Source organism: Psammomys obesus, unplaced genomic scaffold, assembly GCF_907164565.1.
Source record: "Psammomys obesus unplaced genomic scaffold, mPsaObe1.curated_primary_1811, whole genome shotgun sequence".
In the NCBI taxonomy this organism is placed as follows: Eukaryota; Metazoa; Chordata; class Mammalia; order Rodentia; family Muridae; genus Psammomys; species Psammomys obesus.
Window position 1 is genome coordinate 25054449 of NW_026596095.1, and position 25745 is coordinate 25080193.

The window sequence follows — 25745 nt, forward strand, 5'->3', positions numbered from 1 at the left end:
TAGCAAATTAAGAAGATTGATGCCAAACAGAGATAAGCTTAGAATTTTGTGTCTTATAACATAAGATCTGGGGGATGAACAAGAAAAGAAAAGGCTGTGGTTTAACAGCAATGTGTTTGTGCATCAGTTTGACAAGGGATCAACTGTGCCAGCTAGCTTGATGTCAATGCAAGTTGGAGTCATTTGAGGAGACTCTCAGTTGAGAAAATGCCTTCATAAAATCAGGCTGCAGGCAAGCTAGAGGGTGGTTTTTGTTTTGTTTTTTTTAATTAGTAACTCAGGTGGGAGGGCCCAACTCATTGTGGGTGGTGCCAGCTCTGGGCTGATGTTCCAGGGTGCTATTTAATAAAAAGCAGGCTGTGCGAGCCAGTAAGCAGAGCCTCTCACTGTCTGCATCAGTTCCTTCTGTGAGCTCCTGCGCTGACTTCCCCGGAGGATGGACTAGGATGGACTACAAACCGTAAGAGGCAATAAACCCTTTCCTCCTCAACTTGTTTCTGGTCATGATGTTTTATCACAGCACTAGAAACCCCACTAAGACAACTGTCAACTACTAAAGTGAAATGTGAAAACAGGATGAGGTTCATCTCTATATTGTCTGTGGGTGTCCTTAAAAGTAAAAAGACCCTCAGCGTTCATAAAACTAAGATGTTATCGATGTAATAAATTTCTACAATCATTTCTGACCCCCTGGCTTACAGTTGCAAACAGAAAGCACAGATCTAGAAAAGTCTGAAGGTTAAACAGCATCTAAGACATATTTCCTGCTTTTTTTTTTCATTACGCTTACCGATTTTTCACTCGAGTTTTAGACTCTCGATACCACAGACTGAATTCCATTGAACCCGAAATATCAATAGCTAGACCACCCTGGACCTCCATATTAGCCTTTAGTCCTGATTGCAGCTGAATATCCTAGAAGAAAAAAAAAATACAGTAATAAGCACAAGTTAGTTAATACATCCTCCAGAGATGCGCTTGGCTTTTCGCTGTATAGTGAACAGCCAACCTGCTCCACTGGAAGGTCTTTTTTATATCAATGCACATTTTTTGTTTGTGTCCCTGCAAGCCCAGGACCTTTCACCTACTAAGCTACTGGTCTGCTCTCACAATATACCCCCAGTGAAGAAGACTTGGGAATGTTATCCTAAACTTGGTCACCAAAAGAAGGCGTTGTCAATTTGCTAAATAAGGCAGTTAAAATAGGGAATGGAGTATCAGCTGAGAAGGCTCTTTTTCTTTGAGCCTTGCCTCCCTTTGGTGGTGGTGGGGTCATTCATTTTCGATGTGTGGCTTTAGGCAGAGAGTCCGCACTCTGGGAACAGTTTCAAACACAATTTCTCTGGTCCCCCACGCCTACTGATTTAGAAACCCTGAGGGTGGGGCCCAGCAAACTCTTCTACTATGCCTTCCTGTGATTCTGACACAACTGAATTTGAGAACCTCTGGAACAAGAAGATGAAGGTATTTCCATCAGAAACCCAGCTGTGGCTTTTTTTGGGAATGCAAAGTTTGGACAAAACTCTCTTCAAGTCCTTAAGCACTTTGCTAGTTGAATGCTGGGCCAAACACAGACAACTACATCTTTCACCCCCTCCCAAAAAAAAGGATGACAATTCCCAGTGCAGGATTCAAGTTCCAGGAACTGCCCTAGGTCAAGGGAAGGCAATTTAACGAGGCTTCAACACCCTGCCATTTGACGTTTGAAATGACATTCAGACAATGGCCAAGCCAAGCACAAATTCAACAGTATTTCCCCAAAGCACAGTGACCATTTAAAAAAGAAAGCCCCCCCCCCACCCCCAATGGCTTTCTTATTGCCACAGAACAACTGCTTAGTGTGGTCTGCCAGTATGCAGACTTTAACCCTCACACTTTCTGTGTACATGAAGTGGGATGACACTGGCTGAGGAGGGTTTGTGCTAGGCTGAGGTCAGGTGGTCTGGGGCAGCTCTGAATGTGATAATGTTTCCGGGAATCTAGCTCTGTACCCTTTATGTTGGTACCCCTCCAAAGAGGTTAAGAGTTCCTGGCAGCTAAGAGCATGACTAAGTTCTTTGTGTAGCTGCCATAAGCAGACCAGAAAAGCCGTGCTTTCGCCAAGCCCAAACACCATGATTGCACTTTTTAGGTAGGACTGTGCCATTCTCTCTGGATTTCAAACAAACCAGCGAATCAAACATGGCAGGAAACCTCAGAGAAATGGTTTACACTCAAGTAGACTGAGAAAGTTTGACCTTGATACAAAAATGCTTTCATTCTGAAGGACACTCCTGTAAGGAGTAGTGAGTGCTCAATGGCAGGGTTGGGACACATGAAGCGACAACTCTTGGCATGCTTAAAGTTGTATTTACTCTAGGACACAAACGTGGTTGCCATAGGATATAGGGGCTATGCCATGCCTTATAACCAATGGAAAGAAACAACCAATCCTGTAGAATGCACAACAGCCATGCCCAAATGTGTAGTTAAACCTTTGAAAAACCAGGAGACATCAGAGGTCTGCTGCCCACCACGCCCACACCTGTTGCCAAGTAACTCTGATTGCGTCCTGCCTCAGGAATACTCCTTTCTTCGGATAATCTTCTGTTTTCTTCATTTGACGTATGTAGCCTTGTTAATCCATCTACCCCAGTAGGACCCTATGATGTAGCTCTCGACCTTCCCATTGGCCATACATGAGCTGGCTGTCAAAGCACCCAAGCCATAGAGAAGAGCACCTCACAGTTAACGGACAAGAGGCCTTGTGTGAGAAGGCCATGACTACTGCAAGTGGTTTGGAAAACAAAAACAAAAACAACAACAACAACAACAAAAAAAAAAAACCACTTTGTCTTTCTCAAATGATTCCTTTTCTTCCCTGCAAAGGGACCAGGGAAGAACTCTTGTTTGTAGCCACAAGGAGTTCTACTGGATCTATTTATGAAGACAAAACAACCTGCCACCTCTACCCCACCCCCATCTCTGTAAAAGGGACCAAACCATACAGCGCAGTGGTCCTAGTTCTTTAAGAGATTGGAGCGAGTGGAACTAGCAAATTTTGAGCACCTGTGTGTCCAAAGCCTCACACGTGCTTTGGACATACAGGTTTGAACTTCCTGCTGGCCTACATCGGAAGTATTACATTTCTTCACTGATAGGAACGCTATGGCTCCAAGCCTGCACTTAGAGCCAAAAGAACTACACACTCTGTGTCTAAGGTTGGGGCTTTTCAGCTGTTGTCAACTACTATCACATAGTCACAACTCTTTATCTCATAGTCTGTAACAAAGTCTGTTCTGAGAAATACTGCAAAGAAGACAGAGCATAAACTTAAGGCCTCAGTTGGCCCAGAATACATTTATTTAATGCTTTGTCTATCTATGTACTAGAGAAAAAAAAAAGGTGCCAGCACTTTGTAGCTCTGGTTGTCTGGTTGATGTGATCCCTTTGCTCTTTAATGATGACATGAAAGTTGTTTCTTATAGAATAGACCCTGACATTTTGACAGCTCCTCATTTGCTTCTATTTAAGAAAATGCATTACTTCCTGGCTAAGGAAGCTCTTCTTTTTCAGGTATGTAATCCAAGGACGGATAGACAGAGAGGCAGAGACAGACAGCTTCACACACACACACACACACACACACACACACACACACAGAGAGAGAGAGAGAGAGAGAGAAAGAGAGAGAGGGAGAACACTGAATAATTTGATCTGTCCTGGTGGCTGTGACAGGCCACCAGCTGCCAATATTTCCTTCAATGTCAGCACTTGACCTGGAGTGCTTCTGAAGCTAGGATAGCATTGCTGGAGTGTTTTTCAGAGTCCTGGGCCTCGGCAGCTTATTTATGAAATAACCTCAGATCTGCCAAATTCTTCAGCCTGATACACAATGACACTGGGTATGTTTAGTAATGAAGGGGCAGTCTCTCATATACCACACTGTGCCCAGGGTGCCCTATCTTGATGAACAGAAAAACTATATAAGGATATTTAATTCGGGGATTAACAGACTATAGCCTGCAGGAAATTCTGCTCCACTGGCTGTTTTTGTAAACAAACTTTCATTGGAACACAGCTCTACTCATTTAACATACTGCTATGGTTGTTTTTATTCTGTAATCACAGGGCTACATAGGTGTATCAAGACCTTTTGGCCAGAAATATTCACCCTCTGCTCTCTACAGGTTTGCCAGCACTGAGTGTTTATTTATGTAAGACTTCAGGGTTGGAAAGTGTGAGGGGAACCTCTGGTTTTTCTCCTTCTCTCCATTCACAGGAAGAGAAACATGCTTTTCTTCAAAGTACACCTACACTTTGGTACTTTGGAAGAAAATGGCCCCCACAGGCTCATAGGGAGTGTCACTATTAGGCATAGCATTGTTGAAGGACGTGTGTCACTGTCATTTCTTGCTACTTGAAGGTCGGATCAAGATGTAGAACTCTCAGCTCCTTTCCAGCACTAGGTCTGCCTATGTTTTACCATGCTTTTCACCATGATAATAATGGACTAAACCTCTGGAACTGTAAGCCAGCCCCAGATAAATATTTTCCTTTATAAGACTTGTCATGTTTATGGTTTATGGTGACTTTTCACAGCAAAAGAAAATTTAACTAAGACATATATACAGTGCAAAGCTGTAAGATCCTGCTTCCCTTGCAGCTAGAGATAGCTATGTGACAGCGACTTCTGGAATGGCAACCAGCTCTTTATCCTTTCCTTTTTCCTTCTTTGGAGGGGTGGGGGATGGGTACTGTGCCGGGAGGGAAGTGCCTGTCACGTAGTCACAAAGTGTCAAGTGTGAGATTGCAAGTCATACTAAAGCTGGGCACGATTGCTCATGCCCTTAGTCCCAGCGCTTGGAAGGCAGAGGCGGGCAGATTCCTGTGAGGTTGGGGCCAGCCTGTTCAGTGATTTCCAAGCCAGCCAATACTGCACAATAAGACCTTGTCTCAAAAAAAGAAAAGAAGGAAAGTCACAGTTAGGCAGGCTGAGCTGAAGTGTATAGGTTCTGGTCCCTGAGGATTTCTGTGTTAACCCTGGACTGTCTACTTCCAAATACTTATTACATCATAAAAGTCAAACTATCAAATGCTTTTATGATCTATGACTACCTTGAATGTTTATAAGGAGATATAAAGAGACATAATAACATTTAATTACAGTCATTGGTGTTTTGGGGGTGATATGTTTTTTGGTTTGGTTTGGTTTTTTTCTGTTTTGTTTTGTTTTGTTTTTTTGTGACAGGGTTTCTCTGTGTAGCCCTGGCTGTCCTGGACTCACTTTGTAGACCAGGCTGAACTCAAACTTACAGAGATCCAGCTGCCTCTGCCCTCTGAGTATTGGGATTAAAAGAGTGCACAACCATGCCTGGCTGGGGTGAACTTCAACAAAATGCCATACCTAAGATTTCCTCAGCTCTTAAAACCCATGCTTCATAACCAAAATAAAACAAACAAGCCAGAATTCTTAAATTATTGGTGGAAAACAATACAGCTGCTAAAATCTTCAGGTCGGTTGTAACTGCCTCACTTTGTAGAAGGAAGCCATGGCTTGATGCTATTCAGTAGCTTACTTCCCAGGATCACATCAAGGAAGCGCTAAAAGCTGACCTCCGACTCAGGCTGTCATGGATGCTGTCACCACACCACCAAGAAAGCCAGTCCCACAATGCATACATTTTAAATTAAATCTCGTATAGCGCTTCAGTCCAATACATATGAGTTAGAGGACATACCAAGGCCTCATAAGATGCTACTTAGTAATGTTTCATTTTTAAAATCATTGTGCTAAGGCAAGATATGCATCAAAACATTAAAGAATAAAAAACATAGGCACCAACACTCAATTTCTAGGGCTGTTCATGTGAACCCTCAGGAAATCCAATTGGGCAAGTTATCTGAATGCCACAGTATCTTAGTCACTGAAGCTCTTCCACATAAGAACTGTTGTAAGACTTAGAGCCATGGAGCATTGTAAAAATACCCTGAAGAACAAGGTCAAAAAGAAAGAAAGAAGGAAAGAAAGAAGGAAGGAAGGAAGGAAGGAAGGAAGGAAGGAAGGAAGGAAGGAAGGAAGGAAGGAAAGTGCTTATGTTCTCTATGAACGAGCAAGCTTCCCTAAAAACCCATGAATCTGACAAATGGGTTGGGGTCAGCAATGGCTCAGGCCTGCACTAGTTTGGCATCATCAAAATGATGTGCCACGCTGATTTTCATGATCACTGTCATCACCAGCAAGGCCAGATAGCTCAGCTCCTGCATTCAGGATAAATAGCCAAGCCCCAGAATGAAAAACAAAAACAAAAAACCAAGAATGCACATAATGCCATCTCTGCTCTGTTGCAACTCAGGCATGCTCTACTAAGCAAGCAATAACCGGGAAAGCAAATGCTGCTTATCTATAGCACAGGAGAAAGGGCCACAGTAGCGAGAGAACTAAATGCACAGAGCGTGAGCTCCAAGGGCCGCAGAGCTTTAGCTTGTATTCCTTTAGACATGTTAAAAATGTGTCTGGTGGGCTGGGAGAGACTCCGCTGGGAGAACTCTTTGCCTCATGAGACCTGATTTCAGTCCCCATCACTCGTGTAAAATCAAGTCGTAGTTGTGCATGCCTGTAATTCCAGTGTTGGGTGGCAGAGATGGGAGTCTGACCATGGTAGCTTAATTGAGCATGCTCCAGAGTCAGAGAGAGAGAGACTGTCCCAATAAATAAGCTGGAAAGCAATTGAGGAAGATTTCCGGGGTTGGCCTCTGGCTTCCACAGAAATCGGATCATGTAATGATGCGCTTACTGTGCACAAACATGTACACACACACACACACATACACACACCAGTGGGATGGGACTCAGTAAATACTTGCAGGCTAAGAGAGGTCGAGTGTTACCTGAGAATGGTCTATTAGCAGAATAAGCCCTTTCACCACACTGATAGGGTCTCCAGACGCTGACAGCATTTTGGACATCAAGTCACTGTATCCATTGAAAAATGTGACAGGTCTGAGCTGCACATCAAACAGGATGGCTGACATGCCAGCATAAGAGTTGAGGTTCTCCTCTCCTTCGTCAGGGGTGGCTGCAATCAAGCCTTCCAGCCCTTGCGCTTCAATGACCACCTAGGGGGGAGAGGACACAAGGTTGGTGACTACAATTCCCTACCTTCTCCTTGAGTCCAGGAGAGCCCTCAGCTACAGACAGAACTTTTTCAGGACCCAACTCTCAAATATCTTCTTAGGCCAAAATGAAAACTAAGCCTCTGTGCCTAACATAATGGAGATCGGTTTTCTTCATGTAATCTTCCTAACTACCCTTAGCTGTATGGAAGATTTCACCCATTTAGGAGAGGAGGTGGAGATGGGTGAGTGTTCTCTTAGTTAGCATGTGGCAGAACCTGGGCTTGAACCCCTGCCGTGTGACCGCAAAGACCAAAGGCCTTCTGTTGGACGGTATCACCTGAGACACTCAATCTCCCCACGCTGTCTCCTACAAGGGACCCGCCATCTCTGTGGGCCTCTGACAGGAGGTGGAGGGACGTAAGCACTGCCACCCAATCTGCTATTCCGAGAGGGGACATCAACACGCCTGCATGTCAGACCTCCATCCTTCACCATGAAAATGAGGCTGCGCCATGGGAGTGCTCACACCCCGCTGACAAGCAGTTAAGGCATTTTGGATATTTTCCATCATGCTTAGCCAGGCTCTCGGCACTGTGTGTTTCGCATTTCCGAGTGCGCATCAGAAAGCAGATGGCAGTGCCATGGCATGGAAGGTATGGGATTCTGACCGTGGTGCTATGAAGGGTGTGGTCGTTTCATATTGATGAACGCTCAAGTTTCCAGAGCAATGGATCATTTTTGAAGCTTGGATAACTTCAATTAGACGTTACAATCTAATATCCCTAAAACTAAAATGATGGTATACTTCATAATAAAGATAAATCAACTTTTAATTTTGGGCAAAAATTCAACCAGTTCTCAACTGCTAATACTTGATTCTTTTCTCTGCTAGCAGTATTGGAGAAAAAGAAACTAATTCCCTAAGAGCTGTACATTATATTATGATTTTTCTTGTAAGGGGAATCAGTCACTGTGGAGATAAGTGAGGAGGCAAACACAGCATAAAGTTAAATACTTAGGAAGACCTAAGGAATACCTAAGGAATACCTAAGGAACGTATCTGCGAATGAAAGCTTAACTAGCAAATTCTGTCACCACTTCAATTCTGTAAATGTGTGCTTGTTTAGAGTTACAAGCAGAACATCTGGGAAGTGCAGCAAACCAAAATAGTTTGGTTTCGATTTTAGATTTGAAACTTCTTGGCAGAAGCTACCATTCGCTTGCAAACACATCCTGCAAAGCTCCTCTCAGTGTATGTCATTTTATCTCAGACCAGCGGTGTTTGTTTGTTTGTTTGTTTGTTTCCCAATAATAACTCACGGGACATGAGGTACCTGACTACCGTGAAGCTCTGCCTTTCCGATGTACTGGAAGATGTTCAGGTTGCTTCTTCTCAGGATGCCGGAACCGGAGTAGAGAATGTCGAGGCTGTATGTGGATGCCGCATGGGGGCTACCTAAAGGCGAAACAACCACAGGACTCAGCAGTTCCAGCAATGCTAACGAGACGGGCGGGAGGGAACGCTCTTTGGGGGTCACCTACGGTCTATGTAGCCAGTGTAGGCGGAGGAGGAGCCACTCTTGGAAAACCGGTCGTAATTGTGCGCGGCCATCTCTTTGAGAACTCGCCGGATGGTCTTGCTGCAACACAGAGAAGAAGATGTCTCACCCACAGCAATGTCCATTTCCCACATCAAATCGGGAATGCAGTCACACACTCAGTGTTAAAAAGAGGAGGCTACATTTTCCTCACGCCTCTCCAAGGCTGAAGGAAGTGCTAGCTGGGCATCAGTGGCCAGATGAGGGCTTTCCCTTTGTTCCTCAAATATCTGGAATTTAGTTTGGTGTGGAAAGGACAGAGAGTAAGGATGGCCAGCTATGAGATGCCTTCAGCTGCCTGGTGGACACCTTTGGAACTGAAAATGCATATTCTTTGAGCCATCACAGTTGTACTGTTAAAATAGTATATACATTTAAGAAAGCTGTGCCAAACAGGAGGCTCCGTACATTTTCTTTACTCTTTTTCTGCCTTCTAAAATCACCATTGACAGATGATACAGGAGAGTCAAGCGGAGCCTGGTGCCACTTGCCAGGACAGAAAAACAACAACAAACAAACAAACAAACAACCAGTTCTCAACTGATAATACTTGATTCTTTTCTCTGCTAGCAGTATTGGAGAAAAAGAAACTAATTCCCTAAGAGCTGTATATTATATTATGATTTTTCTTGTAAGGGGAATCAGTCACTGTGGAGATAAGTGAGGAGGCAAACACAGCACAAAGCAAAATAAACAAAAAAAAAAAAACAAAAAAAAACCAAAAAACACCCCTACACTGGAAAGAGATACATACCACACAAGGTGGACAGTAAAATCCCTTCCAGCTTTAAGGGTTTGGTTTCTGAGACTCTGATGTAAATGTTTATAATGACTTTCTTTCCATGCCCCAGGCTGCTGTCTGCCCCACTACCTCCTCTTTCCTGTCCCGGATTGCTAGATTCACAAAGCAGAGGCACCAACCACGCCTGTGGCCTCCTCCAAGAAGTCTCCCAGGACAACCAAGAGACAGAAGAACCTGATCCCCACAGTCCAGAAAGGCCTGGGTTCTTTTCTGCTCCTGACCCCCTCACCTCCCTTCTAACTGTCCTGCTTTTCCCTCTGTTCTTACCCTACTTCTTGTCCCTTCTCCCTTCTGCTTCTTCTTTCTCGGCCCTCTTCTTTTCATTTTCATGTCCTTTTACTCCCACCAAACCCCAGTCCTGCTTCCCTTTTCTGTAATGAAAGCCCACATTTGATCCTCCCTGGGGGGAGTGCTCCTCATGCATCTCAGAGGAGATGCACATCCCTCTCTGATTCCCGTGAGCCGGAGCTTGGGTGCAAATGCTCTGAAGAGTGAGTGATGATCAGAGTGACTTTGAAAGGCGGCACAATGGGATGAAGTGAGTCTAGCAAGAGTGACAGAGCACAGTGAAGCCAGCTGGTACAGCGCTCCCTCAACTGTGGGCTGTGACTAAGATTTGCAACTTGAGCAGCAATTTCAGGGGAGCTGTGAGAAGAGTCTTCAAAAAGAGCCCTCGCATTTAGAAAGTTAAGACGAAAGAGCATTTGTTGAGAGCTTGCTTCCTCTCATTGTGCTACTTACAAAAATAGTCCTGTTGAAAATGCACTGAGGCTTTAGAACTTTGCTAACATTTGGTGATACACGTTTCCATACGGAGCAGATACCCAGAGAAAGAGCCCTACCCAGAGTTCCAAATCACGATCCTTGAAAGGGAAGCTGTCTTAGTTAACTCCCTAAAAAGTTTCACTGGGGAAATTGGACACTCATTGGGCTTATATAATATTACATGTTTGATGACCAAGTCATGATTATTAGCTACGTGTGGGCATCAACATACAAATAGGCTTGCATAAGAAGAGGCCTGTGGAGCTCATCGTACCTGGCTGGCATTTCAAACCGCAGGATGTCCTGCACCACAGTGAGCATGTATTTATTCATCTCCTTGGGAAGTTCCCCAATAGACAGCAGGATGTTCTTCACGTCCATGTAGGATGGGTTGTTCTTTAGGATAACAGCGGCGGCAGTGGTGCGCACGGTCTTTTCGTGAACCTTTCGATTCTGGTGGTATATCCTGTTCAAGGTCTTCTTTACCTGTTGGAAGATTTTTAATCTTAGCAACCCATGGAGTTTTAAAATTGATACTGTAGGGACGGTGAGATGGGTCACCACCTCTGCGGCCAAGCCTGATAATGTGGGAGTTCCACCGTCTGGACTCCCGTGGTGAAAGGAGAGAGCTGACTTCAAAAGGTCGTCTACTCAACTTTTAATGTATGCCATGGTACGTACACACACACACACACGCACACTAAATTAATGTAATAATTTTAAAATTGACATTGTAGTGAGAGTAGCAAGTGCTTATTCAGATATGCCTGTTATTACTGCTCATGACTGCTATCACCACATAGCTGCATATTCCCTAACCCCTGTTAGATGCAGCGTGAGTAGTAAACTGTTGATCAAGGTTTCGATCAAGGTTTTATGGTTCACGTGTTATTACAACAGTGCTTGGTATTATCCAATATAAACCCCCAGGTCTGCTGCTGCGACAATGGGGGACCTGGAGGGGGGAAGGTAGTGTGAACTGGTATTTTCTTAGAGTAAAGTACCTTAGATTCCTTTTATCTATCTATCTATCTATCTATCTATCTATCTATCTATCTATCTATCTATCTTTTTAAAAATTAATGAGGCCAGTTTCTAATAGTAGTTTTATGTTTATAGCAGAAGTAGAATTTCCAAATTTCCTCAACCCCAGCACATGCACAACTCCCCCAGATCAACATTCTGCACTAATCTGTATGGTTTGAGTGTGTCCCCCACAGAGGTTTGCATGTGGTCATCAGTATGTTGGTGTTAAGATGGTAGAACCCTTGAGAGGTGGGGTATAGTGGAACAAAATCAGGCTATGGAAGCCTTGCCCTCGGGAGGAATGAATACAGGTTTCATGGGACTACACTATTTCCCTTCAAGAATTGGCTTCTGTAAGGCATTACACCACTCTTGAATCTCAAGTCTACATTTACTGTGCCATTTTCTTAGTTCTCCTTGCCTCTTGTCTTTTCCTATCTCATCACATCTTGCCTTTGCTCTCAGACTTGTAGGAGTTAAATAACCCACCCAAGAATAGACAACTGAGAAACGACCACTGAGAATTTATAGCTGGGTTGGTCTTTCTCAAAAGCCTACATCTCATGCTTCATAGCCAACTACCTTCTTACAAAAAGCGGTAGGAGGACACTAGGCTGCAAAGTGCAGAGATCATCCCGAGTGGCAAACACCCTCACAGAACAATCACGTTGAAACACTCTCTGCTTTAACCAAATCATAATGTAGGTGGCTTCCAGGACATGATACATGAGCAGGTGAAGTCACATACTTCAACCAGCAGAAAACGTGACCATGTACAAAAGTAATGTGCAAAAGTAAAGATATATGAATGTACAAAAGTAAAGATATCTGAAATGTACAAAAGTAAAGATATTTCTAGAGAGAATTTGTTTCTTAGCACCACATTTTAGCCAGCTGAGCTACCTGGCCAGCTACTAGAATTTGTTTCTTAAAATAAGAAAATGTGATTTTATATATATATGTTTCGGGATATAGGTCATACCTGTTCAAAATGTGAGGCTGATTGGAATTAGCCTCCAATACAACTTAAGAATTATTTCTAAGCAAAAGAGTGTGACTGTTCTGAGTAAAAGCCCAACCAAACCAGAGTTATTTGAGTGTAGATAGCATTGTTTTACCAGAAATGTTTTTTTCTCCCTCCTTCTGTTAATGTTTACCTCATCTGTGATGAAGGAGATGTCGTATCTCTGGAGAACAGTGGTAGCCAGGTGGCTGATGGGCCCTTCTCCAGACTCAGCGTACTTCAGAAGCAGAGGGATGCCCTCAGGAAGCAAGGCGTTTTTCAGGGCCAGCAGGTACATTTTGGTATCCTCTTTTTTCTCTGGTTTTTCAAGTCCTCCCAGGATCAGCTTCTTAGCGTCAACCACTGCCTAAAAAACACCACACACCTCAGACAAATGTCCAATTGCAACACTCAGACAAGAAAGCAACATCGACATCGACTTGCTTTGGCTGTCAAGTAAAATTTACAAAGGCACTGAGCCTTCTCAAATGTGTGCTTCTGTGTTCTGGAAAGGCAGAGCACACTTAATAAGGACATTTAGTCTTTAACACGCTCTGAACGCAGAAGGACAATTCCAGATGAAGCCCGATGTTCTATGTGGAGAACGTTTCCTCAACAGCTCAAACAAAAGGCAACTGTGGTTCCATATTTCCATTTAATACTGCAGCATCTGTAGGAATTGCCTTCTGGATTTCCATGATCATGGGTGTTTGGGATCCTCAGATAAAATAAGACAATATTTGCTTGTCCAAGTGTCCAATCCTGCTTACTTGAGTAATCTCTAGATTATTTGTTGTCTTCAATATAATGTGACTGGTGGGCAAATGGTATGCTGTGCTGAATAAATCGTCATTGCACATGCTATTTTCAACTCAGGCCTCATTAGAGAATCTACATATGCTGATATCTTTGTATTTGATAAACAGACAAGGAACTCTTTGAGAGTGGTGTGATATCCTACGCATCTTTATATTAAATGATTGGCATCATGCCTAGTAAATTCAGTGTTCACTAAATAACGACGACTGGCTTTTTTATGTGTGGGGTTTGTCTTCAGACACAATATTTAACACAGAAATGGATCAAATAAATCATCTGTTTAGTAATTATTGAAACTGGAAATGTAGGGATTTATCATTCTCAGATGTCTTAGATGTAATGCTAAATTCAAAACTGCTAGTCATTTTCAATATCCCTGTTTTAGTAGTCCTTTGTTGGATGCTTATCATGAATTCTATCAGTAGCCTGCTCTCTGTGGAACCATTTGGTCTCAAGAATGATCCTCCATATTGGGCTTTTGCTTGATGTTGAGTTGGCTGGTCTTTCCAGCCAAGGTTTCTATGTATAATAACCCTGGCTGTCCTGGACTTGCTTTGCAGACCAGGCTGGCCTTGAAGTCATAGATCCGTCTGCCTCTGCCTTCCAAGTTCTGGGATTAAAGGTGTGCGCCACCACCTCCTGGCACCATATTGTTTTTAATAACAAACATTTAGAAGAAAAATATGACACAGTGATGTCTTTCTGTAGAAAATTATTAGCTGACTGCTAGCTCAAAATCATTATGGGGAGAAAAGAGTCTGTATGTATTCAGCATTTTTATCTTGTAGAATAGAAAAACAGACTTTTTAATAGACATTACTAGACTGAACCCACTTGGGGTTTCCATATTAATTATGCTTACAAAGCAAGTTTGTTTGTTTGTTTGTTTGTTTAATGGAACAGATGAGAGATTTGATAGGCTGCTCAGGCAAGCAAAAAACTTTAAGCAAATATGACGAAGACACAAAATTCTAGGGGACCAGCAGCAAGTAAATTCATATCAACAAAACTCACACTTGAAGGTTGCACTCATCACAGAAAAGGTTCCAGTCAGGGAGGAAATTGTAGAGTCCCATAACTTCTAAGGACAAGAATTATTCTATACATATCAATCAAAAGATACAAAGAAGATCATTCGATTGTGCAGAGGGGTTTGGTCATCAAACCCCTTACAGTAAGAACTATAGACACATACACACCCAAGTAACAGAACATCTTCACATATAAAATGGCCAGTTAGAAATATGAAAGAAGAAAGACTGCAACCCAAGAAACAGATAGGACTTTCCAGGCCATTTAGACAAAGCCAGTGAGGAAACACCTGACTTGAACTCCCCTTGGGGCACACGGATCCAAGTCATGTGCTGAACATCACACACAATACCTACAAAGTAGACAAAAAAATGTGCAGGCTACATCAGATATTAGGCTACACTATAACTTTGGGGGGTTTGTTGTTGTTATTTGGGGCCATTTTTGAGACAGGGTCTCACTATGTAGCCTTGGCTGGCCTGGAGCTCACTATACAGAGCAGGCCGTCCTTGTGCTCTCAGGGATCAATGTCCCTCTGCCTCCCAGCGCTGAGATTAAAAGCGTGCAACACTACATCTGGCACACTACTTTTTAACAAATTTAAGAAGACTGAAACCATATCTAATATTTTGCAGCCACAATTATGTAAAACTAGAAATCAAATAACAGAAAGAAATGCAGAAAACGTAACAAATGTGTGGAGATTAAATAATATTCCCCTGAACAACTTGGATCAAAGAACTTTAAATACATCTTCAAGTTAATAAAAAAAGAAACACAGCATATTTTATGGTTGCTGTAAAGACAGCCCTAAAAACACAGCTTATAGCAGTAATTACTGACATCAAAAAGTGTCTCCAATAAGTAGCATATTTTATTTCAAATAACTTTTAAGAACAAACTAAACTCAAAATTAGCACAAGGAAGAAAATAACAAAAACCAGAAATAAATGAAGTAGAAAATAATTTTTAAAAAATCAATGAGAACAAAATTGTGAGTTTTTAAAAAACATAATCAAAATTAACAGACCTTGTGCTAAAATAAGAAAAAAAGATAAAAGACTCAAATAGGCAAATTGAGAACTGAAGGTGAGAAGTTATCACTGATAAGGCAAACACAAAAGTCCTCAGAGTCAGCTGTGAGGAGCAAGGGGCACACAGACTACACAGCTTAGGGAGACAGCCCACAGCAGAGCCAAAGACCCTACCAGAAGACTAGGAACAAATTTCCCTGCTGAACATAGACCTGAAACTTCTCAACAAAGAACAGCATCGGGGAGAAAGAGGGATGGGTCGGCAGTTAAAAGCACTTGATGCTCTTGCAGAGGAACATGGTTCGGTCCTCAGCTGACAACCACTGGTAGCTCCGGCTCCAGGGTTTCTCCTGCCATTCACAGGCACCAGGAACAAGTGCAATGTAATTACATACATGCAGGCAAAGCACTCATACACATGAAATCAATAAATCTTTTTAACTCTGCATGGTTGAATGAGATTTATCCCTGTGACGAATGCAGTCAGGGTTTTGCAAATGCAAATGAACAAATGTAGCTGACCATATGAGCAGCGATATGGTCATGTAGAAGAGACATCAGATGAAATGTTATCTGTTCTGATAACTCCCAACAAATTGGGTGCAGAAGGAATGTCCCTCATGATCATCCCATATGTGATGAACTCATAATACACGAACACACTGCACAATGGAAAGCTGAGGGTGTCTCCAGGATCAGGAGCAAGAAAAGAATGCTTAGTAGGCACCACTATTCACCATCACTGTGAAAGTCCTAGCCAGAACAATTAGCCAGACAATAGAAATAAAAGCTATTAAAGAGGAAAAGAAATATCTGAGCTCACTTGTTTCATTACCAGATAACTTTAGACATAGGAAAGTCTACAGACTCCACTATCTCACTATTGGAACTGATAAATGGGTTTGGTCAAGTTGCAGGACACAATGTCAACCAACAAAATCAGTAGTATTTCCAGACATTAACAATGTGCTATCTGAAAAGGAAGTTAATAAAACAGACCTTTTATAATAGCATAAAAAATACTTAGAGTATACCCCAGGACATGAGACACTGCATACTGAACACTAGAAAATGGTGATGGAAACAAGGGGAAACAGCATTAATAGGTAAAATGATATTCCATGGTTATGGGTTGGAAGAACCAATATTGTTAGACGTATATATGATCCAAAGTCACATGCAGATTCAATGCAATCCACATAAACATACCAGATATCTTCAGAGAACTAAAAAAAAAAAAAAAGTTTTAAAATCTGTACAGAATAAAAAAAGATACTGAATTGCCAAAACAACTGAGCAAAAAGATCGAAGCTGGAGGCATCCCATTTTAAAATACAGTACCAAGCTGCAGTCATAAAAATGGCATGTTGTTGGCACAAATATTTAGTAACAACAGCCCATGGAATCAGCCTGGGATAAATAAGCCCACATAGCAATGGCCAAAGGCTTTTAAAGAAAAATGTCAAAAACATACAATGGGGTAAAGATAGTGTCTTCAATAATGGCTACGAGAATATGTACATTCACATACAAAAGAATGAAGATGGACCCTTTCCTAACTCCTCTGCAAGAAGGAGCTCAAATCAATCAAGTATTTAAAGTTGAGACCTGAAACTGCAAAATATCTAGAAGGAAACCGCGATTCCTCACAGAGGCCCCCAAGACATGGAGGGAAAGAGAGCAAAAATAGACTAAAGGACGTGCTTCAGATTAAAGACCTGCACAGCAAAGTGTTGAAGAATAAAGACAGCAGAGAGACTAGAAGATATTATTTGCAAATCATATAGTGCAGTTGCTTTGGAAAATGGGACTACCCATTATACAGCAGCCCTACTTCTGAGTATTTGCCCACAGAAAATTCAGTCAGTATGATGAAGAAACAGCTACACAATTATGCTCACTAGACTTCTATTCACGATGGCTGTGAATTTGGTATGCACACACGAAATGTGATTCAGTGGAATGTGATTCAGTCTTTAAAAAGGGAGAAATTCTATTGCTTGTTAAATGGATAGATCCAGAGGACATTATGCTCAGTGAAATAGGCCAGGCACAGAGAACTAAATACCCTGGGGGTGCTAGGCAGAAGAGGATAGACCAGAAGTGGAAAGATGTTGGTCATACAGTTCCAGTGAAACATGAGGCCATACAGCATAGCAACTATAGTTAATAATATTGCATTGTTATATTTCAAAATACCTTGAATACATTTTAAATCTCTTTATTCTAAGGAGACAATATGTATTGGAGGTTATGGATATGCTAATCACCCAATTTGATGATTGCACAATGCATTCATGTATCAAGGATCACATTCACCTCACATACACATTCATTCATATGCATGCGTATGTGTATACATAAATATAGATGTATAATTTGTCAAAAACAAATAAAAACAAAGGCAAAATATGTGTGAGTACATAAATGGAGGACTCTCAACAAACTTGTGTTAGGAGGAAGACTGATGGGTGATCTCCTCTGTAGAGAGTGTTTGTTGACCACAGTCTATGAGGTGGGCATCATTCAAGCAACTGGCATTGAAAAGCAAAGATTCATCACTGAGTGGAGCTTACATTGCAGCGAGAGACAGAAATAAACAAGAAAGCTAAGCTAAACTGTGAAGTGTGTGAGATGGAAATGATTGCTAGGCAAAAGGGACAAGCGGAGTTGAGAGGTGGGGAGTGTAGGCGACATGGCATACCCCTGGGGGGTCCAGGCAGCAGCAGACATGAGACTCTGGCACTTACTTTGAGCTTGCAGCCTTCGTTCTGACACAGCTTCCGGACAAGGGCTCCAATGATGATCATAACCGACTCCCTGATGTCATTGCTTGCGAAGGAACCTTTGAACTTACTCTGTGGCCAAACAGGGATCAAATAGGTCATCAGGACACTTCCTTATTCCAAAGGGACACTTTCCAGTGAGTAAAATAATCACATCTGGGGAAATTATTTTACATTTCTAGACAACCAATTCAGAATTTTGTTCGTGAGGCATCTAGAAACATGTTGTCTGGTTTTGCATGAAAGATTACTAGAATGCCCAATCCCAGATGATCTTGCTCTCGGTCTGTGAACCCTTCAGGGTTCAGGGATTTGATTATTCAGGTTAGTCTAGATCCCCCCCAAAAAAGTCTGTAATATTCTTTATATGAAGCAGGGACATCAAAGTGTATGTAGAAACAGCAAGAAGATTTTTTGAGTCAAAGTAATTTTATTTGCTTATTGAAGCATCGTATAGACTCTCCGCTCTGATGTTTTGTCCTTTGTCACATGATAAGATAGGTGCCTGTAATCTCTAGGTTGTCAGAAAGTATAGGTTGTGCTGGTCACTAGGTTTGCAAAGAACCTCAGTGAGGTTTGCTGAGCTGTTGGTGATTAATGTGTAGAATAGAAGCCCGCCTCCCCCCCCCACCCCCACATGTGAACGCTAGGAGGGCTCTTGACTCTGACTGGATCCACTTTTAACACCTGTTTAACATTTAAAAGGTTTTTGTTTTCACAGCCTGTGGTCACTATTTTCCCAGTGTCCCCGACTTACAAGGAGGGCACGAAGGAGTTCCTCATCTGGGTGGGAGGCGAATCCACAGGCATACAGGAACCTCTCCTGGAGAATGATACTGCTGTCGCTTTTGAAATCTAAAAAGTCTAGGATGGCTTCCAATGCATCTGGGGTCTGAGCAGAGGTGACAGCATCCACAAGCTGAGGTCTGTAAAACAAGCATCACCTCAAGCATCAGTGCTTACAGCGCTCTGGACATTACTCCAGATCTCTGCCACCCATAGCTACTCAGTAACTTGAACTTCCTGAAGAAGTACATTTTTCCTTTAAACAAAAAATATGAATATTCTCAGAATACCTCTTTATTCTATTTAAATGACTCCTTAATTCTCTTTCTTTTTCTTAGAACGTTTAAATTATTACTCTATACTAGCCCCCAAAATACAATTTGAAGATCTTTAAGTTACAATTAGATAAATAAAATCATAAACTATGCTGAAAATATTTCCTAATTAAGTAAAACATAAACTATAAAGTCCAAATTTCAACACTTTTGTCTAATAAGCTTTGCAAACATAAACACTTCTCAAATAATTTTTTCAAATGCCTAATTTAAGTAAAGTACATTATTGATAGAAAATGATGATAACTATTTTAAATTCATATGTAAGGTAGAAGTTTTTTCCCTTGAAAAATAAAAAAGACATCATGGTAGTTCTATTTTATCCACAACAAATATGTTATTGTCTTCCATGGAAAGATTCTAGTTAAAAACTAGTCATGAAAAACATCATTGGTTCACTGAATCTGGATATGATAAAATTTTTAACTACATTTTCATGCTAATGAACATATGTATATAAATACCATGCTCACAGTTGTCTCACTCCTGTAATCTCAGCACTAAGGAGGCTGAGGCAGGAGGATCAACCCAGGTTCAAGGCCAGCCTGGGCTACACAGTAAGTTTCAGGATAGCTTGGGCTACAGAGTAAAACCTTGTCTCAAAATACACCAAACAAATAAAATCAATGAATAGCTTTAGAATACAGTTTCACAGAGGGAAGCAACCCTCATCCCAGGGCATGGTAAACCCAAGCCTGTACTAATTTAGACTCATGAACACAAAATAATAGTATGAGAATCAGTGTGAAAACTTGCTACTGCATTTCAGGCCCAGTGAGCACTACATTTCTGACGTGTGGCACAGCTGTTAGACAGAAAATACAGGCCAGAAGAGCCACCGGTTTGGAGGTAGGACAGAAGACTGGAAAGGAGTCCTTCTCACTTAATAAGAGAGATTGCTCGTGGTTTAGGGCAGCTCACAACCACCTGTGACTCCAGTTCCAGGGGATCCAATATCCTCTTTTGACCTCCAAGGACAGAAGACATGCAGCAAAGCATTTGTACACATAAAGCAAACCTATCTAAAAATAATTAAAAGAGGGGCCTGGAGAGATGGCTCAGAGGTTAAGAACACTGGCTGATGTTCCAAAGGTCCTGAGTTCAATTCCCAGCAACTACATGGTGACTCACAACCATCTATAATGAGATATGGTGCACTCTTCTAGCCTGCAAGCCTACATGCATAATTAATAAGTAAATCTTTTAAGAAAATTAAAAGACAGTAACAGTGTGAAACTCTCTGCCTGACAGATAGATGGCCCTGAACAACAGTGTGGCTTACAGGACGTCTTTCTTCTCTGCCTTCAGGATCTGGAGGATCTCTTCTCTTCTGGAAGTTCTGAGGTGCTGAATGAAGGCCAGGAAGCTCCGGACAGCCTCGGCTTTGGACAGGTTGTCAGGCTCCATGTGCTTTCTAATAGACTGCCAGTGCTCCGCCAGCTGCGAACACAGCCACAGGTGCCATCGCCTTAACCCAGAGCTCCCAGTTTACCAAAGCTGCTGCTCTCCACAGAGCGGCAGAGATGCTCATCGCAAACACTGTGTGAAACTGGAAGCAAGTACGGCAGCCTGCTTCCCCTGGGGGCCTTGCCTCTGCAGTACCATCACCCTCTGCTTGTGCCGGATTTGCAGGACCTAAGACAATAGCCAACTGATGTTTGGATGTGTAGGTCCACCTATGACTGGGTTGTGATAACTGCACCCGAAGCCAGGCTTGGAGCACACCAGTGGAAGTGTGCAGAATTTTCACCAACAGCAGGGGATTTAGTATTTGGGAAGGGCGATGAGAGATCTGTTTTTTTACTTACTTGAACCTCACTGCAAATCACATTTTCAAACAGTCTGAGCTCCCTGCTCTCCTTATGGTATTGCTTGTGTGAAATCCAATGCCATGCCGTTGCTGGGATCTAAGAGCTTTTATCTATGCTAATGGGTAGTATTGAGAAAAGGGCAGTATTCTCACAAACTACAGTTATTGTCCAATGGTTTTGAAAATAAGAATAATTCTAATCAGTGGCACCTTTCAGCTTTGAAACAAGCCAAACAACTTCGCTTCCCTCCTTCAGTACTTTTATTTTTAGAACTCATTGTATAGAATGCTAAATTTTACCGGTGACCGTTAACTCTGTGGTAAATCACCATGCTGTCTGTTTTAGAATGGTTGTTTCCTTTACAGAATTAGCAGATACGTTTGCTGTGGAGAGAAAGAAAGGAAGAAAAGAAGAAAGGGAGGGAGGAGGAAAGAAAGAGAGAGAAGAAAAAAGGAAGGAATGAACGAAGAAAGAAAGAAAGAAAGAAAGGAAGGAAGGAAGGAAGGAAGGAAGGAAGGAAGGAAGGAAGGAAGGAAGGAGAGAAAGAAAGAAAGAAAGAAAGAAAGAAAGAAAGAAAGAAAGAAAGAAAGAAAGAAAGAAAGAAAGAAAGAAAGAAAGAGAAAGAGAGTGAGCGATTACAATCTACCTAGCTAGTCTGGTGCTTGCGCGCACTTACAGAGGGACAACCTTTACAGGCGCTCTGGAAATCATGTCCCACAATAGGAAGGGCCGTGTACTTCGAATCAACCGCTTTAATTACTCCAGCAACTTGCTTCCCAGGTATCAGCCTTGGGCCTGCTTCAGTCGTCTTCAGCTCCAGTTTCTGCCTGTGCAACACCAAACCGAAACAGCACCCTTTAAGAACTGGTGTGTGTGTACGAAAGAGAAAAAGATACTAAAGTTTCAATTCTTTCAGAAAGCACAAAACCAACTAACATACTCCGGTCCATTTACCCTCAAGCTGCGGCCCTTCACCCTTCGAGGGATACCTTAAACCCCAACATTATGCATTTTCTGGTGCTATTTTATTCAAAGGTTTGGAAGTTTGAGTCTAGATTTTCAAAATATCATGCCAGACAATACAAGGAAGAAAAATTGCCTGGATGCCGAGCAAGAAATGGGATGCTAGCCCTCTTGAGTTCAGACCAGCTTCCTGAGGATCACATTCAAGGCAAACACGTGTCGCCTGTTAACCAAGTCAGCAGCAAAGCTCATGTTCCAAAAGTTGGTCTTGGCAGTGATTTCTTTTCTGACATACTCTCCTAGAATTTTGTCTCCCTGTCATCAAAATACAGGCAATTCTACTGAAACTAGTATCTCCTATGTGGTCCTCTAGTATGTGTGAAAGATGAACAAGTTGTACCTGATGTTCACAAGGATTTCAGTCTAAATGAAGAAGCTTTGTGTACGACACACACACCTATTTACAAGTCAAATACACTAATGTATGAAAGAAAAGGTTGACTCTAACAATATTTAAAGGAAAACAAGACTTGTAGCATTGTCTTACTTCGACACCATTTTTCCTGCGATGGTTTGTAGGAAGTTCAAGGAGAAAGTCCTCGTCTCTTCTGCAAACACAGCTGTGACAAAGCTGTCCTCTATCTTATAGGTGGTGACAGATGTGGCTTTTGAACTGACGCCCAGCACCTGTGCAAGTAAACAGTAAGTAGAAAGTAGATTATCCTGAAATCATGTAATTGAATCAAATAGCGGCTGTCTTTCAGTTTGCGGGAGAGTGCCTCTTTCACACCATCGCCCGTCACCAGCACACAGCCACCACACATTTAAAGGTCTGCTGTTTTGGCCTGTGTGAAAATACAAGCTAAACTGAAAATAACAAATGTTTCTGCTTTGCTGCCTTTTCTATTATTTGAAATTGCTGCAAAATGTCCTTATCAAGTAGGCAAGAGAAACAACACCTGCCATACCTGATTTGCCGTTGTAAATCCAGATCTCTCGATTTTGCATGTATCCAGGGCCTTAATTTTGACCACTTTGTCGTGCTGAGCCTTGTAGGTCACTTTGCAATCCCCAGAGATGTCTACCTGGAACAGAAAACAAGAACATAATGCTTGGGGTGCCATGTGGGCCATCTGCATTCTCATGGAAAGGTGCTTGAACCCTAGGTTCCCGGTTATGCCATTAAGAATCCCACCCAACCCCAGGATGACAAAAAAAGAAAAAGAAAAAAAGACAGAACCATTTGAAAGCTCTTACAGGATGCTGATTCTCACTGTCTTTGGTTGAGTCTTAAAACTCCTCTTCAGTTGTCCCAAGAATCGTGGGCCAGTCTACTTCCCTCTGAGCTCAGGGTTTGGATAAACTACCTGACCATAATTGAAATCTCTGTCTATGTGAGTAATTATCTGGTAAAGGGGGGAATGTTTTTAAAGGCTGTATAAAGATGGTATGTGTGATTTTTAACTGAGGAAATTCTTGAAATTCATAATTCTTGAAACTTACGGGATTAACTACATTCATTTTCATTCATATGAGAATTTGAGTTTAGACAAAAACATCCCAAAATAGACTCTGTTTGGCTCCTCTGAGCCTTCCCCTTAGGCCTTGAGCCAGCCCCATGCCTGCTGCTATTTTAGCAAGCTAGCCACATTCCGTTGGCCTAACCCTGCCATCACATTTTCTCATGGGCAGGGTGAGTTAAGACCAGGAAAACTGGTGTCCAGCTTGACTCAAGAGTGATAACTGAGATTCCCTGAGTTCTCTAAGTCATTTCTCTTTCCTCACTGAGTCAGGGGACTTGGGTTGAGCAGTGACTCTGCATACCAACAGTGCATCCCAAATACCAGAGATTATTCAAACACAGCTGCCCAGCTCCTTGATTATCTATGAGTTCAGCTTCCCTAGGAATATTCTGGGGAATATACTAACATGCTTCTCACAATGCAGCAGGACAGAGACACCTAACAACCATTGGGTCCCCAAAGTTTTCTGCATATCTAACAATTTATTCAAAGTTCCTTTAACGTAACTGATTAATTCTGTGTTGAAGCAATAATTTCAGATGTAAATGAACCCTGACTATTCAGTTCAAGCCATCTTTCCTAAAACAACACAGCAGTTATAATTTCCTGTGGCATTTCAATAGGCAGAAATGCTTGTAAACATTTTTGATGTGCCTGTTAACAAATAAGAGGCTGGTTGATGTATTTACTGACCTGCTTGTTTATTTTGTAGTGCTGGGGCTTGAATTGGGCCTCCTACATGCTCAGAGAACTCCCTACTGCTGACCTATACCCCCAGCCACCTTTATATTTTATTTTATTATTGCTCAGGAGGTATGTGTGTGTTGTGTATGTGTGCGTAGTAAATGCATGTGTGTATGTGTGTATGCATCCATACGCATACATGTATGTCATAAAGGACATAGTGTGTTTTCCTCCATCACATTCTGCAGACCTTCGCTGGAAATAGGGCCTGGGTTCCCTCGTAGCTAAGACTGCAGATGAGCCCCTCCCCCTTCACCAAGATGCTCACTGCACTCTTAGAACTGTCACTAAATACCTCGTTGGTGGTTCCGGAGCTCAGCTGCATCTGGAATAAGCTGGCCAAGCCTCTCTTGAGGTTCTCTATGCCCACAGGCCCATTTTCATACGAGTAGAACTCTTTGACCTAAAGGGGAAAAGAGAAATAGAAATGAAGCAATGGTACATTGTTTATCAAATTTGATTAAATAAGTGGCCAGAGAGACCAGATTCTCACCCCTACTGATAGTGCGAGGGATGATTCTGTCAGTACAAGGCTGTGATTTCTTTCTTGTGAAAGGAAGCAGGTTTCTAAGAAGCTAGATCATCAGGAAATGGGACTTAGGAGCCAAAAATGAAGGCTCTGAGCATTTTATTTATTTATCATTTATTTTAATGATCACTACAGAGAGAAGGGGAGTTCTGTGAAAACTGAGGCTGTGCAAGGAAGAAAAACTAGGAGCATTTCTTCAGTTCACACCACACACTTTTCATCTGTAATTCTGCTTGGAACAAAAGCTAGCCGGTGAAGAAAAGGTTCTTGGAAGAGAATGACAATTGCCACAAATGACAGTTAAGACTCCTGAAATGGCTTGATGTCTGTAGGCTCGGACAAGGGTCCAGGTTTGCTCATGAAGGCCCGGGTTGCCCATTAATAAACTGCAGAGGGCCAAAGTGTTTCCAGAGCATTGATACTGCTTTGGGTAGAAGGTGGTTTAGAGGTCGAAGGACTAGAGGGTGCTTCTACCGTACAGCCTGCCCGCGGCCACAGCTTACGGTTCACATCAGAAGATAGAGGAAGAGGTTGAGATAAGGTGAATGTGATTTGGCAAGAATAAGAGTGGCTTGGCTTTGTTTTATCCTTGACATTTACATTATACTTATATTTTATTATTTTAATGAGTCAGACCATCTGTAAGAAACAACACAAAATATAGAGAAGGTTTTAGAGGGCAGCCTATTGTTTTCACCTTGTATTGACTTTAAACATATCACATGGTTCAGAAGCAGGGGACAGATATGCCTTTCCTCTAAAAATTACCATGTTCTACAGAAGCTGTGTAAGAGCATTTCTGCCCCTATCCTCAACCCCCAATGCTTTCCTATTTTCAAAAAAAGAAGGGAAGGAAGGAAGGAAGGAAGGAAGGAAGGAAGGAAGGAAGGGAGGGAGGGAGGGAGGGAGGGGGGAGGGAGGAAGGAAGGAAGGAAGGAAGGAAGGAAGGAAGGAAGAAAGGGAGGGAGGGAAGGAGGAGGAAAGAAAGAAAGAAAGAAAGGAAGGAAGGAAGGAAGGAAGGAAGGAAGGAAGGAAGGAAGGAAGAGAAAGAAAGAAAGAAAGAAAGAAAGAAAGAAAGAAAGAAAGAAAGA

The 25745-nt window shown here is 42.2% G+C and overlaps 1 protein-coding gene across 1 annotated transcript in view; it reads right to left on the reverse strand.

The window, feature by feature from the left end:
* Positions 1-25745, reverse strand: part of Mttp (microsomal triglyceride transfer protein) — a 41890-nt gene that overhangs the window by 4057 nt on the left and 12088 nt on the right. Inside the window, exons 4-16 of the mRNA XM_055628183.1 lie at positions 24421-24528; positions 22827-22943; positions 22406-22545; positions 21572-21722; positions 20367-20524; positions 18721-18889; positions 17928-18035; positions 12447-12659; positions 10538-10749; positions 8637-8738; positions 8433-8550; positions 6871-7098; positions 791-915 (exon numbers count right to left, since the gene is read on the reverse strand). Coding sequence (XP_055484158.1) covers positions 791-915; positions 6871-7098; positions 8433-8550; positions 8637-8738; positions 10538-10749; positions 12447-12659; positions 17928-18035; positions 18721-18889; positions 20367-20524; positions 21572-21722; positions 22406-22545; positions 22827-22943; positions 24421-24528 — 1949 coding nt within the window. The remainder of the gene's footprint in view (positions 1-790; positions 916-6870; positions 7099-8432; positions 8551-8636; positions 8739-10537; positions 10750-12446; positions 12660-17927; positions 18036-18720; positions 18890-20366; positions 20525-21571; positions 21723-22405; positions 22546-22826; positions 22944-24420; positions 24529-25745) is intronic.